Source organism: Anarrhichthys ocellatus, unplaced genomic scaffold (genome assembly GCF_004355925.1).
Source record: "Anarrhichthys ocellatus isolate YVR2014 unplaced genomic scaffold, GSC_Weel_1.0 scaffold37, whole genome shotgun sequence".
NCBI lineage: Eukaryota > Metazoa > Chordata > Actinopteri > Perciformes > Anarhichadidae > Anarrhichthys > Anarrhichthys ocellatus.
In genome coordinates, this window is record NW_022280067.1 from 4,335,658 (window position 1) to 4,351,707 (window position 16,050).

At 43.1% G+C, this 16,050-nt stretch overlaps 2 protein-coding genes across 4 annotated transcripts in view; one reads left to right on the forward strand and one right to left on the reverse strand.

Annotated features, from left to right (window-relative positions):
• Positions 1-5,377, reverse strand: part of pde6a (phosphodiesterase 6A, cGMP-specific, rod, alpha) — a 27,641-nt gene extending 22,264 nt beyond the window's left edge. Inside the window, exons 1-3 of one of the 2 annotated variants that reach the window (XM_031866853.1) lie at positions 5,334-5,377; positions 2,840-3,173; positions 1,548-1,689 (exon numbers count right to left, since the gene is read on the reverse strand). In XM_031866853.1, the coding sequence (XP_031722713.1) occupies positions 1,548-1,689; positions 2,840-3,168 (471 nt within the window). In that variant the 5' untranslated portion in view covers positions 3,169-3,173; positions 5,334-5,377. Of the gene's footprint in view, positions 1-1,547; positions 1,690-2,839; positions 3,177-5,333 lie in introns of both variants that reach the window. The other variant, XM_031866854.1, reaches the window with a different exon arrangement.
• A 1,268-nt stretch (positions 5,378-6,645) lies between these two features.
• Positions 6,646-14,804, forward strand: slc26a2 (solute carrier family 26 member 2). 2 transcript variants are annotated; one of them, XM_031866943.1, is made up of 5 exons: positions 6,646-6,725; positions 8,604-9,217; positions 9,301-9,591; positions 10,293-10,741; positions 12,017-14,804. In XM_031866943.1, the coding sequence occupies exons 2-5, from the start codon at positions 8,618-8,620 to the stop codon at positions 12,807-12,809; spliced, it is 2,133 nt and encodes a 710-aa protein (XP_031722803.1). In that variant the 5' UTR covers positions 6,646-6,725; positions 8,604-8,617; the 3' UTR covers positions 12,810-14,804. The 2 variants fall into 2 exon arrangements, with proteins under 2 accessions (XP_031722803.1, XP_031722802.1); XM_031866942.1 differs by lacking the exon at positions 6,646-6,725 and having other exon boundaries at positions 8,503-9,217.
• The last annotated feature ends 1,246 nt before the right edge of the window (positions 14,805-16,050 follow it).

Sequence of the window (16,050 nt, forward strand, 5' to 3'; positions counted from 1 at the left end):
CCCCCCCCCCCCCCCCCCCACACACACACACACACCTCACACACTCACCCCTGGAGATACCACACCTCAAAAAACGGTCAGAGTTATTAGTTTGTGAAACTGTGTGATTATTAAATTCACTCTGAAGGAGGCTGGGATAGAAGAAGGGGGGAGAAATGAGGCCAGCTGTTACTCACAACATAATCCCAGTGACACATAATCCCCCACTCTCTACCTACAGGAATCCTGACTGGTGGAGTGGGATGGGAATAGAGCGCAGAGAGACAGTGATTCCCAGTCTCTACATTTCTCTCAAAGGCCATCCGCAGGGCATTAGCATCATAAAGCCAACCAATTATATGGAAACATTAGCTGTTCCTTTTCGCCGCGACTGGGGAGACTTGGAGGCTTTGATATCGTTCCAGTTGCCATATGTCCCATCATGTCTTTTCATGCGTTTGTGTGAGGCCTCGGCGTGACAGACAGAGGGGGGGGGGGGGGGTTGAACAGCGTGGGGATGTTTGTTTCTGCGGGCAGCAGAACCGATAAATAAAAACCCAAACGGGAACAAGCAACCCCGGGTCTGTCTTGTCCGTTCATCGGCAGCTGAGCTTTCTAATCAGCCACGAAACGAAGAGATTGAACTAATGCAGAGGACGGCTTGTAACCCATCAGTTATGCGGAGTGGGCTGCTGCCTAAGTGTAAATGTCACAATAGCTGTTGGTGCAGGACTTTTCTCAGGAAGGAGGGGGGGGGGGGGGGGGGGGGGGGGGGGGGGGCGGACGTGAAGTCAGTGGACCTGCAGGTGGACCTGAAGACTACGTGGGAATGAGCTCGCCAGACATTTCTGAAATGTCAAAGCTATTGGTAATGAGACTGAGCTGGCTTTGGTTGGAGGGAATTAGTGGAGCGAGACACTGTGGTGTCACGTCGCCATCTGGTGGTCAAACTGAGACGCAGCAACAGGTTTCAATGTTTACTGAGCAAAGAGCAGTATTTATATTTTAATGTTTTTACATAGAAGAGTATAACTTTACATTTTCTATTTTTTTTTTTTACTTCATGGTCATGAATCAATCGTTTGCTACTCAGATAGATTTAGAGAAAGTCAACAGGTTCAAACAGTGTAAAATGTTTCATTCTCAGGGGGTCTACCAGATTAAAAATGCAAACACCCATTTAATGAACCTGGGACTGAGGAGGAGTTTGTATTAAATTAAATAGTGAGACTTGTCTGTTTCTTGGTCTTTTAAGAGTATTGTTTTGGCGTTTTCGCCTTCATTGGACCGAGGAAAGTGTAGAAATGCAGTTATGTGGCTTTGTGCTATAACCACTCGGCTACCAAGGAGCTTCGTTATAGTAGACATCACTGTTTAATTTTTGTCCTGTATGCAACAGGAAGTACAGTTAGGGAAAAATTAACAGGTAGGAATACATGTTTACTGTTTAAATGCCAATTAAATGTATGATAGGGAAGGTTATGTATGTGAAAACCTGAACTAGTACCGTGGTTCTGATGCCCATGTCAACATTAAAACACACACAAACAATAACAGTGTGTATGTACCTCAGACACATCAGCGATGTTGACCATCTTCTTGGTGGAGGCCACGTGGCCCACGAGGCCCATATCCAACGGGTACACGATCTCACTGTCGGGCGGCACCAGGCAGTCATCGAACAGGGAGTCTTTGTTGACGTTAAATAACCTGGAGGTAAAGATAAACCCTTTAACTCAAACAGGTGATCTCAAAGTGCTGCCATGTAGACAAAAGTCAGTCATTAGAGAAAAGAAATGCAAATTACACTCATCAAGTTACAGCTGCATAGTAAATCACTGGAGCTGGAGTCTGGTTGTAGAGCATGAAACATTAACGTTTAAAAGAAAGTTCCCTTTTATAACTAAGGTGCCACATGTGAGTGTGTGGAACTGTGTGAATGTGAAGTAGAGTTCTGGTGAGAAACAGCATCTGTGTTCATTCAATGTGTTTCCCTGAAGATTTGTTTGGAAACGTCAGCAATGTGCTCCGTGCTGGCAAAGCCACAGAAATGCTTCCTCTCCAGGCGATGAGCAGACGGAGGACGTGCAGATACAGACAGGAAGCAGTTTGACTCTAGAACTGTACGAGTTCTGCAGGTTAAACGGATCAAAGCATTTACATTAAACTTATAAAAACATCCTCTGCTTTTATTTATTTGATTTTCGTCCAAAATGTTTAGTTTCCCGTCATCAGCTGTTACTGCAGACCAACTTGTGAACACGTGTGCAGTTCATCCAGTCATATAATGAAATATTATGTTATATATCTCTGTTCCAGAGGTCACGTTCATTTTTAGGGATGCACCGAATGGTTTTTTTTTACATTCAATTCATTCTACTGAGGTCTTTGAATGAAGCTTCAGAAGTCTATCGTCACATTTTATGACATTTATGTAATCATAAAAAAAACAAAATCCTCAAGTCGAAATAAGGGATTTACCAGAATAAATTCGTTTTTTTATTATTATTAAATCATCTTTCTCTGATAAATATACCTCATAAGTGCTGCTTCCCTTTGTGTGATGCTAACCATCTAAATATTTAAATAAATAAAAACATGTTGTGAAGTTTGGAAATGATTACATCTATCTTTTTTCAATAAATGTACGAATAGTATAACACTTATATAATAATAGCGTAGCCTGATGTTTATCTGCAACCGTGCAGAAATACCAGATTGAAACAGAATGAATACACATGAGTATAAATAACAAACGGCTGCGCTGCATTGGAATACTGATATTTGAATGCCGACGTTATGAACGAAGCTTCGAAGCTGAAGCTACTTTTCAAATTTGAGCAGAAATCTTCTTGCTCACCTGGTGGCCAGCTCGGCCACTCCGTTCCTCTGCCGGTACATGAAGAGGCTCATGCGGTCGGCCCTCATCATGAAGCTGAGGTGTCTCATGAGGTTGAAGACGGACTTCTCCATCTGCAGGTTGTCCTGGATGTCCCGCATCAGGTCGAAAAGGACCTCGCTCTCCTCCACCGCCGTCAGGTCGTGGAACTTGCTGATGTCCATCGCCACCTTCCGGTTGTTGTCCAGCAGGTCCGAGACCACCTTAGGCCTGAAGTTGGTGTCGTAGTACTGCTTGGCGAACTGCGGGTTGGCATCCAGGAACTGCTCTGCTGCCGCTGCGTCCACCATGGCTGCTGCTGACGGGGAACGATTCGAAACAGAAACGCAAAACACCTTTCATTCAACAATTACTCAGGAACTGTTACTAGGCAAGGAATTCAACCAAAAACTGACACCGTAGCAAAAACCTTCCTCTTCCACAAATCCAACACAAGGAAAACAACTATATCCATATATAAGTCCAATAATCACTTTCCTCTCAGCTTCGTTTGGTCTCAAACTCCTCCAAAAGATATCTGACTTTTGAAACCTCTAAAGATTCCACTGTCTTCACCAGCCTGTCGCTCACATTGTCTTCTGCTCTCTGTGCGGTGCACGGTAGGTTTTATTGGTTGTTCGCTGAAAACAGCTGCAGCTGGAAGCAGGGTGGATAAGAGCTGCGAGACTGCAGATAAACCCAAACACGGAGCTGAAAGAGGATCATTCTCTGTGGGTTAGTCACTACCACACACTTTAGAATGTACAGTGTCCTTCAGAATTGGTGGCACCCTTAGAGGAAAACAGGCTCACCATATTCACAAACATCTTACCTTATCATTTAAGTGAAATTATATAAAATCTATATATTTTTCTCTGAAACATACCAGCCATCATTACTGTAATGGCACTCCTAGAAACAAAGAAGCTAAGATTAAAATCTAAGCGAAATATATTTCTAGTGATATTTTAAGTTCACTTGTTTGATTCGGAACTCTAAAGTGGACATCAAGGACTTCCTGTTTCATTGGGGTATGAATATGAGGTGACACAGGCCAATAAGAATCACGTCCTGTGTCCTTTCCTGAACACTTTTCCTTGAGCTCGATGGAAAACGTCATGAGGTCAAAGAAACATGTGAAGGAGAAGTCATTAGAAAAAGAAAACCATGGTGTGAAGAGACGGATGTTAGTGATGTGGGTCTGCCACAAGGAATCGTGGGACAACATCATCTTCTTTACTCTAGTAAGGGATGGTCCAGTGTACTCTTTGCTAAAGGAGATAGCAAAGGAAGCATTGAACTGAGTTTTTCCTTTTCTGATGAGAGGGTCCAAAGACGGAGGATGTTGAATGCTGCACAGCTTGTGAAGCCCTCTGCAGCAAATGGTTTTGGGCTGTACAGATATATTGGATTGAATTCAACCAGCTTCCATCATGGCTGCCACTTATAAACCTTCCTTAGTAAAAAGAAGACTATTGGATCGCATCCTTAGTCGTTCGTCACTATGGGAAAGACCAGAGAGCACAGAAGCAATGTGCAACGAAAGGTGTTTGAGCTGCACGAATCAGGCAATAGATATGAGGAAATCTCCTCACAGTTTCGGGACAATAATTAAAAGTTTTGAGCTACAGGAGCTGTAAAGAAGAGGATGTACGGACTGTATATATAGACTCCACGCACCGTAAGGAGAACGGTTCAACTGACAAGTGACTCCAAGTCCATGACACCATGTATCCTAACACCAGCAGATATTAAATGAAAACCAGACAAAGGGCCGCGGTCGGACCGTCCAACACAACGATCCGAAGCACACGACAAAATCTCAGATTCACCGAACGCAAAATAAATGTTTTTGCCAAGAAAACCACAATTCCCCGACCATAACCCCAAAGGAAATATGTGGGATGAGCCAAATATTAAATGAAGGGGTGGCAACAAATTGTGGCACTTTTTTGACAAAAATACTTGTTTTATGATAAAGTGTAATGTTTCCTTTAACTACATTTCCTCATCGTCTGGCGCAGTTTCACTAAAAGAGAGCAAACGATCCTGGAGGGATGATGTCATAGTATATCGAAATCTGTTATTGTCATATTCTACATGTACGTAAACTACGCATACAAAATGAAAAACAAAACCCCTTTCTTTAGCATAAACAACTTCAATTTCTATGTCTTCAACTCTTAAAATCATTCCTCTATTATTACATGAATTATGAAAGAAAAACATGTTGGTTGTGATAGAAGCAAAGTGGGTGTCATCCCCTTAAATAATCTTAACATCAATGTTCAGGCCAAGTTCATTGAACCGCGTCGTTCTGCAGATTGTTCTCACAACAGGACGAGTCACTTTAATATTTCCACTCCTGTTTCAAGTTACTTCAAATGGAAATTCATTAATACATTTTTCACAATAATGGCATAGAACAGACATCTGGGATTGTGTAGATTATTCTAATAAAGGTAAACAGTCCTACCTGTTAAAGTCCTTGTATTGTCTCCAGCAAAGTGTGTAATCCGTCTGTCCTGCTCTCCAAACCTGCAGGTGTCTGAGAACAGAAAGGGGATTACCTGGAAGCTTTTAAATGCTCATGTGTGGACATAAGCCTGCATCCAATTACAACACGGTGATTACGATACCTTGTCATATTTAATGACACATCCTGGGGTTGATTTTTATTTTCTGTCTCACGACAAGACACCCTGAGCACGTGTGGGTTCTAGTGCAGTGTCATATTATATTATAGATATATATATTATATACATAGGCCTACCAACCACTTGTTTGCATCTTTTGTTTTTCTGCAGATACCTTAACGTATTTTTATTGTGCCGGATGAATATATTGTAATAATAGATGTATTTTTATTTCTACACTTCAAAGAAACACTCAGATTCTGTTAAATCTCAAACGAGCAGATCCAAACAGTCAGAGTCTGTAAACTGGAGGAGAAGAAATATTTACAAATCAATAAAAAAAAGAGAGTTTAAATGCAAATTACTTATTTGTTTTAGTAATTCCTGACAATAGAATCTCTGGAATAAAAGGGCCAACAGGCTTCCATGTGAGACAACTAGTTTATACTTGTGTCTGCTATTTCAGGTAAAGTTAGTTAGTTATGTTGCATTCATGAGCTGGAGGATTTTAAACTACATCTCATCATTTCTTATTTCACTGTTAAACCAGTTGGAGACCATATGGAGGAACAGTTGATTATATAATATGTGGCTGTACAAGTTTAGACCAGCGTTTTGATTATTTTCAACCTTTGTCGTTAATCAAGTTGCTTAACATTTTATCTTAAGAACTCATAACTTCAGGAGCGCTCACTATTTCTGGAAACCCCAAAACCAACAGTAACGTGAGGAACTGGCTTATTAGACCTGAGGACAGCTTCCTATTGATACCTCACTATGTTTCTCTCTGTGTTTCTCTGTTGTATGCGTTAATAAGAATTCAGCGTTTTAGGTTTTGATTCAGTCAGTCGTGGAAATGGAAAGTCGTGATTATATAGTTCAGGGACTTTAAAAAGAAGTGTGTTTCTGGAAGGTTTTCACCAGTATGTTATCGTATAAAGTTTCACTTATTTATATCTTACGACAATAACCACACACACACTAACTTTCATACACAGCATTCATATCTTCATTAATGTAAATGTAGTTTTATCGAGTGGCGTCTTATTTCGCTACAAAGTGACGCATCTTTCGAAACACACCCATCTTGGTCTCAGTGGGTCACGTGACGCAGAACACACGTTTCCGTGTCACGTCATTACGCACGGAGCTGCGGCTTAAAATGAGGCGGAATGACGCTCGGAACACAACTTTGAATTAACTTCGTCAAACCGCGACTGATTCGAGCTCAGGTGAGGTATTGTGCACATTAAACAACAACATTGTGTTTGTGTTGTTGTTGTTGTTGTTGTTGTTGGACAGCGGGCTGTCTTGTTGACTTACTTCAGGTGAAGCTCCAGCTGGTGTCCACGTTGTCAACTTGTTTACAATGGAGCTCATTCATGGTCGGACTTCATGCTGGTCGAGTAACTTAAACTGTGTTCAGCGTGCTATAGATCGCTGATGTGACACTCTTTAAGGAAACTAAACAGGCGAACGTCACTGTAATCATAATGACGTCATAATACTTGAGAATGCGTGAAGTCTGCAGAGACGTTCATGGTGATTGCAGTAAAACTAGACTAACGTGTTGAATCACTGAACGTGTAAATGACACGTGGGAGTTCCAGTAAACCTGATTTGGTTAAACAAGCTTTAAATGTGATCAGCTACGTTCCATAACCAGCTGTTTATCCAGCATTGCGCTTTGTTTGTTACAGGAGTTGGGACTTCTTCACACATATGATCGTTGTAATGTTTGAACAGCAGGAAACTAAACTAAAACAATAGAAGTTGTTTAGTCGGGAGAACGTGATTGAATGTGTGCGTGTCTGTCTCATGGAGAAGATCACACATGGCTTGTTGACCTCTCCTCCTCTCAAACAGTTTATCACAAGATCACCCGCATGTCGGCTCACAGGAGGCGCAGCGGGAGGAGATTGCATTCACTCAGGAAAAGTGCTTTCAGTCGGTCTGCGTTCTCTGTACAAGCTGCACTAGAATGGAGCTCCATCCCAGAGACCACTAGAGCCCTACAGACACACAGTTCATGTAACCTCAGTTAAAGAGATGGTGGGTTAGTAGCCAGCTCTGTCAGCACTAGACTGGAACTGCACCTCACTGTCATCTGTCCGTCGACCCTCATATCTACCTGCATGCTTTATGTTTTGTTCCTCTGACGTGGTGTTTTAGTGTCTAACAATGCAGCAGCATCTTGTCTTTAGTCCGTGTTTCTATTCTCACGGTTATCCCTCATTGTATTCTTTGTGTGTGTTGAATGTGTCTTGTTAGTACTTGATAACGTAGTACAAGAGTCTCCTGAATGACGACACTTATATTAATATTCTCTCTTCTTTCATTGTTTCTGTACGCTTTGTAAAGCATCAATATTGCATAACTTTAAATTTATTCTTCTGTTCTGTTTTTAACCCTCTTGGGACTACAGATGAAAAATAGCCTCTTGGCACATTTACAGCAATGTTTTTATTAATGTGCACTGTCCCGCATCAAATAAACCAATAATAATAAAACAGACTTTTTAATCAAACTTAACCCAGTTTCAACCTCGACTTTTAGATGTTTGACCTTCTAAAAATGACCGAATGCAAGCTTGCTGCATGTATTTGCTTATTCAAATGGGGACAATAATACCATAAAGTATGATTAATCAAACTGAAAAATAGAAATCACCATCCAGTCACTTTACATAATGCTGTGTAGAGATAATAACATATGTTATGGGATGTCATTGTCTTTTCCCTGAGCTTCCCGTTAACTCTGTCCTTGGTGTGGTTCTTATCAGTACTGGTGAAGGCGGTAATGAAGGAGTCTTCTGTCTGAGAGTCACTAAAAGCACGAGCTGGATTCTATGAATAAGGGGAAGTGTATATCTGTATTGTGAGGCAACTTCAATGGGAGGAAATCATTTTTTTAGCATCAGCAAAATGTCATTTCAGCCGACACCCACTGACCTGTAACAGTGACAATAGCACATCGCTTCGCTTCCTCAATGCTTCTAAACCGTCATTCGTGGTTGTTTTTTTCACGATGTGCAAACAGATGAGTTGGATATTTGTTGTCCTTATATTTCATGACTAAAATGAAACTCTCTTTCTTCAACCCCCCCACAGATAAGGGCTCCATCATGACTCACAGTGAAGAGGAAGATGGAGCCGAGAGGGACCAGCAGCAGCCTCTCATTCTGGAACGAGTGGAGAAGGAAACGGCCCAAAGCTGGCAGTCCGTTGTGTCGCATCGTCTGAAGAAACACTGCGTGTGCACCTCAAAGAAAGCTAAATCCAAAATACTGGGCTTCGTCCCCATCCTGAGATGGCTGCCACGCTACCAGCTCAGGGAATGGCTGCTGGGCGACGCCATGTCGGGGCTGATTGTGGGGATCCTACTGGTCCCTCAGTCCATAGCCTACTCCCTATTGGCCAGTCAGGACCCCATATACGGTCTCTACACTTCTTTCTTCACCTCGATCATCTACGCGATCTTCGGCACTTCCAGACACATCTCAGCGGGGGTGTTCGGGGTGCTCTGCCTGCTCGTGGGTCAGGTTGTGGATCGGGAATTGGCTTTGGCAGGATACCTCACAGGGAGCGGCGGCGGCATCGGCGGTAACGATAGCGCCGTCCTGCTGGCTGACCTGGGGACTGGCACCGTCGGGGTGGGATGTGACAAGAGCTGCTACGCTATCGCGGTGGGAGCAACACTTACCTTTACTGCTGGGGTTTACCAGGTAAGAGAGCAGGAAGGATTACTGCATCTATTCTCCTCCATGGCTGGCATCTCTAAACTGCACTACTTATCTCTTCCTCTCAGGTGCTGATGGGCATCTTCCAGGTCGGCTTCGTCTCAGTCTACCTCTCGGACTCCCTCCTCAGCGGCTTCGCTACAGGAGCCTCCCTGACCATCTTCACTTCCCAGTTCAAATACCTTCTGGGCCTGAAGATCCCCAGGCCTCAAGGCTGGTTCGTTCTGTTCAAGACCTGGTACAGCTTGCTCGCCAACCTGGCAAACACCAACGTGTGTGACCTGGTGACCAGTTTGGTGTGTTTGCTCATCCTGATACCCGTCAAGGAGCTCAACAATCGCTTCAAAGCCAAGCTGAAGGTAGACACAACTATTTGTTCATTATAATCAAAGGAAAGGTTCCTGTTCAATCTGCTACTTCCAGTAGACCGGAGAGCCAGTTCCTCTTCAAATTTAAAATTGAAGAGGAACTGGCTCAGTGAGAAAGCACTTAACGTACCGATCCATCCATTTGATCACTTGGTCGCTCTGTCAATCCACAGCGTCTATCCAGTGTGAAATGAGATTTATATCATGTTCTACTTGTAATTGACCCTCCAAAGCGGAAAGTTGAGTTAAGGCACAATACAACATGTGGTTTATGATCAGGTGTATGTTTTGAGATAATTAATCTCCAGTACATCATTTAAACTGCTTATGTTTGGGTTAAGGTAAATGTTTGATGTGGTTAAGGATGGGCTGAGAATCTGACCATAAATACACATCAGCCTCAGCGATATGTTGAGGTTAGTGCTAACATTAGCATGCTGATGGTTGTAGTATGTTGGTCAAAAGCAGAGCTGAGCTAAAGCAGAGCTGAGCATTTAATTGAAGCTAAAACTACTATGGGATGTAGAGCTAAGAGTGAGCTTAGGTTGTCCTCAAAAGGCCACCATAGACAGGATAAACTATTGACTTATGTAGCGTTATCTTTCCCCGCCTTAGACCAAACTTTACATTTGTTGTCCCACTGTCTGTGAGGATGTCAGAATGATGTGTGTTGTCTTTGTTTCTTTTCCCAGGCTCCAATCCCCTTCGAGCTCTTCGTGGTGATAATAGCAACACTGGCCTCTCACTTTGGACACTTCAACACCGACTACGGGTCGGACGTGGCGGGCGACATCCCGACGGGCTTCCTCCCTCCCCAGCTGCCGATGTGGACTCTGATCCCCAACGTGGCCGTCGACGCCTTCTCCATCGCCATCGTGGGATTCGCCATCACCGTCTCACTGTCGGAGATGTTTGCCAAGAAGCACGGCTACACGGTGGACGCCAACCAGGAGATGTACGCCATCGGCCTCTGCAACATCCTGCCGTCGTTCTTCCGCTGCTTCACCAGCAGCGCTGCACTGACCAAGACCCTCGTGAAGGAGTCCACCGGGTGCCAGACTCAGGTCTCTGGGCTGGTCAGTGCCCTTGTTCTGCTGCTGGTGCTGCTGGTTATCGCACCTCTCTTCTATTCCCTTCAAAAGTAAGCATACCATATGAGGAGATTGTTGTTAGAGAAGACCTGCATCGACAGAGTCATACAGTAAAACCAGCTTTTAGATGGTAGCAGTATTAACATTTAAACAAGGCTTTAATAGATGTGCAGGAAGAGGACCAACTATTGATCCTATAGATCCACAACATCTGTCAGTCTGTCTGAGGTGAACTGTGGTAAAGATTAAGATACTGTAAAGATATTTTAGTGAGTTTCCTTTTAGAAAAGTGCTCTGAGTGAGTTTGATTTCCCTCTGATAAAGAGTTACACAATTTCTCGGGCTTTTATTGTGAAAGGTAAGAACGAAAGGAGTGGATCCGGTCTGCACTGCCTTTGTCGAGGTGGAAAGGAGTAATGAAGTTCGGACTACAGCGTACGTTTTAAACATGTCCGTTCTGCACAACGGGTTGCCTTTTAAACTGCACAACATTTTTTTAATTTTTTTTAATTTTTTTTTTTTTTGAAAGAAAGAAAGGCTCCTGGTGTTTAATTAAAGGCCCTAAACTGAGAGAACCCTGAACTCGACCAGTAAGTTTGCACGTAAACAGTCGGGCTGTTCCGTCAGAGTCCGTATTTATCTCTAATCTGTAAAATGCACCTCGAGGACCATCGTGATTCTAGATCATACATCACCAGCCACATGCAACAAAGAGCTACGCACATGTTGGTACTCGGCAAACACAACGTTTCATTTGAAGAAAAGAAAAAAAAAAAAAACTTCACATTCCAATGTTTCAGTTTGTTTCAGTATTGACGGGTTTCCTTCGAGTTCTCAGGAGTACTTCATGTTCTTATCTTGTTGACCACGAAAAGACAAACACAGATGACCTGTAGGTGAGGGTCAATGCTGACTCGGCTCGCTCTGCAGAGGCTGTGCAAGTTAGAATATCTCAGTGACGAATTAAAGCAGATGAATTCACTGTAAACCACAGAGGTAGACACTCCTCACCTGTTGGGAGAGTCGTGTGTGAGCACCACCGTCTGCTGTGACTGCAGCTGATGATTGGAAGTCTTCATCAATGATGTCACACGTGCTGCTGAGGCCAGATTATGTTTTATTTGACTTTCTTTGTGTCGCTTTTTGGTCTGTTAATCTGGTTTATGTCTGGTACTCTCAACCATCTCCCGTCAGTGTCATCCTTTAAAAAGCCATTGGCAGTTTAAAGGCCTTGAAGCCAACAAATGTCTTCTTTTAAAGCTTTCACTCTTCTTCCATGAAGACCACTATGTCCTGACCTTTGCCCTCTCCTGCGTGTTTTCCAGGTGTGTGTTAGCCGTCATCATCCTGGTCAACCTGCGCGGAGCTTTACGGAAGTTCCTCGACATTCCCGGCATGTGGCGGGTCAACCGCGTGGACGCCGCCATCTGGCTGACCACCATGGCGACCTCGGCGCTGGTCAACACAGAGCTGGGTCTGCTCGTGGGGGTTCTGGTGTCCGCCCTCAGCGTCCTGGGCCGAACCCAGCAAGCCCGGGTCCTGGAGCTCGGCCGGGCTCCAACCAGGGAGCACTACGAGGACCTGTCTTCTTACCGCGGCCTCCGGACGCATCCCGACGTGGCCGTGTTCAGGTACGGGGCTCCAATCTATTACGCCAACCAGAGCATGTTCAAGAAATCTCTCTACAAGTGTGTGGGGCTCGATCCTGTGAAGGAGAAAACTCAGCTCATGAAGTTCAAGAAGAAGAACAAACGGCAGCAGGAGGAGGTCGCAGGAGTCCCAAATATGAAGTCAGAGAGTGACGGTAAAGAGGAGGGAGCGACTGTAACCCTGATGCTCCACAAGAAGCCCCGTAGCTTACGCGGCGTGGTGATCGACTGCAGCTCCGTCTTGTTTCTAGACACTGCCGGAGTGAACGCTCTGAAAGATGTCCGCAAAGATTACGCAGAACTCCGGATCAAGGTTGTCCTGGCCCAGTGCAATACCTCAGTACTGGACTCACTGGAAAGAGGGGGATACGACGGAGGAGAAGGTACCATCTTATTCTTCACCATCGCAGACGCCGTCGCCTACGTCCAAAGCCTCTCCGCTCCAAACGGAGATTATGGCGGCAAATGAGAGATCTGTTTATCCAAATCTGTTTACATTTATGCAATATCCATTGTTACCGATGTGCCTTGTGATGCTACGGTATCACACATCTACCCTACACGACTGCTGCAGACAAGTCTTTATTTCACACAGTTTCAGCACGATCCTGTGATTCTAGAAGCATTTAAAGTCGTCCTCATAGAAACGAAGCCAAAGAACTTATAGAAACAATGAAAACTTCACTTTGAGACCCATTTTATTATTCGTGTACAAACACCCAAAGGACTTCTTGAAAAGTAACAAACTACATATTATTTATATATAAATATTTATTTATAGGTCCGTCCTAAATCAATTTGAATGACTCTGAAATTGAAAATGTACATCTAATGTATTAGTACAATAGCCGTTTACTTCCTACATCTACTGTATAACACATTACATTTAGAAGTTTTTGATCTCACTAGTAGAGTCCCTACAATATGTAGTGACATGCAGAGTGGATGAAAACATGTATTATATTTCACAGCAAGGACTGTAGTTAACTATAATGATATACTATAACCGTCGTGGAGCTCCTGTCCATCATTTGCAAGCCTGTGATTATTTTGGTCAGATGACGTCTGTTGGGAAGAGTGCAAAAAAAGTCTTCCTTTTTAAATGCATACTGTGCAGTTCTTCGACAACATGAACCATGAACGTACTGTAATTGATGGTCCACGATGCGATTTCCTCTCAGGCCGGTGGTCATGTTTACACAGCCGTAAAGCAGTAGGTGACCTGTGACTGACTCGATGGGAGAAGCTCGACTCGAGCGAACAAAGCAGTGCGTTTCTGTGTACTTTACATTCAGCAGCCTCCATGAAGCTGAACTGCAGTTTATAGCGATGCCCACACACACACACACACACACACACACACTCAATGTTTTCATATCAGGTCCTTCGTCATATGATTGACGGTCACCTTTTACTGTTGCGATGTACATCATTTCTTTCCATAAGCTCGTGAGTCACAATCTTCTCGTTACCGTTTCTTTAAAGTTTTTTGTTTTCCGGTTATTTCATGAGAACAAAGGTCGTGTTTTTAACGTGAACGGTCTCCTTTTTATTTGAATAAGCTGGCAGGTCTCTACTGAACCATGTGTCACTCTGATGGAGTACTTCCTGTTTGCTGAGGGTGACAACATTACTGACCGTTACTGTAGCTCGGTGAGTACATGATTATCAGCTGGAGGGGGGGAGGGGGGCAAAGTTTGAAAGAAAAGCACTTTTGTGTGAACGCCGTGTGATATTAGCTCCAGGACACGGTCACGTTGAATTTAAGGTAGAAGCTCAAACTAGCTCACGTCTTTCTGTGCAAGAGATTAGCTCATCACACTAGGAGCCTGTATGTTATATTAAATGCATTCATTTGAAACTATTGTTTAAATCATGGCGGTCCATTCATTTCTATTTCTGTAATAGAAGGGTTGGTTACAGGGTGGTGTTCTTAGTTAAAGGTTAAGAGTTTTTCACACGGGCGATGCAAAACAGATCAATGCACCAGCAAGAGGAAGGGGAGAAGGCCGCTGGAATGAACTCTCATTAGTTAAACCTGAAGGATACCCACAATGCATTCTGTTCAGTAACACCGAATGTAAACACGACTTTAGTTTGTTCAAAACAAACCTCCACAGGGCCAAACATGCTGTACATTAAGGTCTTCTGTAAAGTTATCTGAACTGCCTTGTTGTTGAAAGATGCTGCAGAAATGAACCTTTCCGTTCACACACAAACATAAAAGGGAGAATGAATCCTGTTGGGGATAAACTCAGTGCATCTACATTGTGTTTGTAGCTTTATCATGCTTTTATCCTGACAAGTGAATTACAGGTTCGCGCATAGTTTTAGATTATTTTGTATACATTTATAAATATGTTAATCTATGCAAAATAAGTCAACTTTTATTTTGACAGTTGACTTGGCGTCAAAATGTCAAGTCTTCGAATAAAGTTTGTTGCCTTAAATCGCTGTGCTTCAGTCTACTTTGGCCCAAATCTCGAATAAAAGACTGTTGAAACATATTAAATTCTGTTTTACTGAATTTATATTTACAATTTATTATACTTTGGTATTAATAGAGAATCAGAAGCTCCATTGTCAGCCAAAAACAGCCGGACTGTGCCCTGTACAAATGTGAATGAGTTAAACCGGCACCGACTGAGTGCGGCTCTGTGTTTACCGAACACACGTCAGGACTCTCACGGACTATACTTTACTCTTTACAACCTTTAAACCCCATCTCCTTAAATAACAGCCGTTAATCTGAAAAGAGCTCAGAGAGTCTGCCACACCCGTATCACGGGTGTGGCAGACTTTTTTTTTTTTTTTCACAGCTTCTTTTCTTTAATATTCGTGCAGATATAAACCGGTAGCCGGTGAAGCTTCTTTTCTATAGATCCAGAATACAGACAGCCTATGAAAAGAAGAGAGGGCTTTGTTAAGCTGCAGGAAAAACTTTGTAAAAGTTATTTTTTTACAGCGCACCAGTTCCTGACATCCATCACACAGATGTTCGTTCCATGTTTAGTTTCTATCTAACTCACTACCACCGATCTGTAGCTGCCTACAAAAAGATGATGAGATGGAGTCGATGGGTCAGTTGGTAGAGCATCTGTCCACTCTCCTGATGTAAAATATATATTATATATTGTTTCATATGAAGAAATACGTTGTGACACGCAAACAATAACGGGAAAACTCAAGTATGTGTACCCATAGCTGTTGATTTAGTAAAGCAGGGCTTAATCAATTAGCTCTTCATAAACCAACACTGTGCACTGTGCTAATACTGACTGGAGTATTTACCGTCGACTCTTTAGTGTTACAGCTGCTTATCGACGTGCTTCTAAGAGGGAAATCCTCTGTTCTTTAATGTAATGTTACTTTTACAAAACCTTTTAAATTACCTTTGTTCCCCCAGAACCACAAACTGACATGTGGTGTTACTTCGGTGAAGTAACCTGCACATCACTCCTCTATACTGACATATTTATTGAGAGTCCTGTCTTCCCTTCCTGTAAAACACACATGCGCAACAATGAACTTCAAGACTCAATTCAAACCACATCATTCTCTCATTTTTAACCTTTTTCTCTCATTGAGAATTTCCCTCAGTGACAAATTAGAAAAGACAAAAGTAACACAGGCTCTTCAAGGTTCATGAGAGCCCTTGAGGGTTCAGTCAACGGTTGAGTCCGGGTCCCTGAAATCCCAAATAAAACACC

Excerpts from the sequence above, each read along its gene's own strand:
- slc26a2 (XM_031866942.1), top strand. The coding sequence starts at position 8,564 with ATGACTAAAATGAAACTCTCTTTCTTCAACCCCCCCACAGATAAGGGC. Across the intron at positions 9,592-10,292 it reads GCTTCAAAGCCAAGCTGAAG|GCTCCAATCCCCTTCGAGCT; the intron begins GTAGACACAACT and ends TTCTTTTCCCAG. Across the intron at positions 10,742-12,016 it reads CTCTTCTATTCCCTTCAAAA|GTGTGTGTTAGCCGTCATCA; the intron begins GTAAGCATACCA and ends CGTGTTTTCCAG.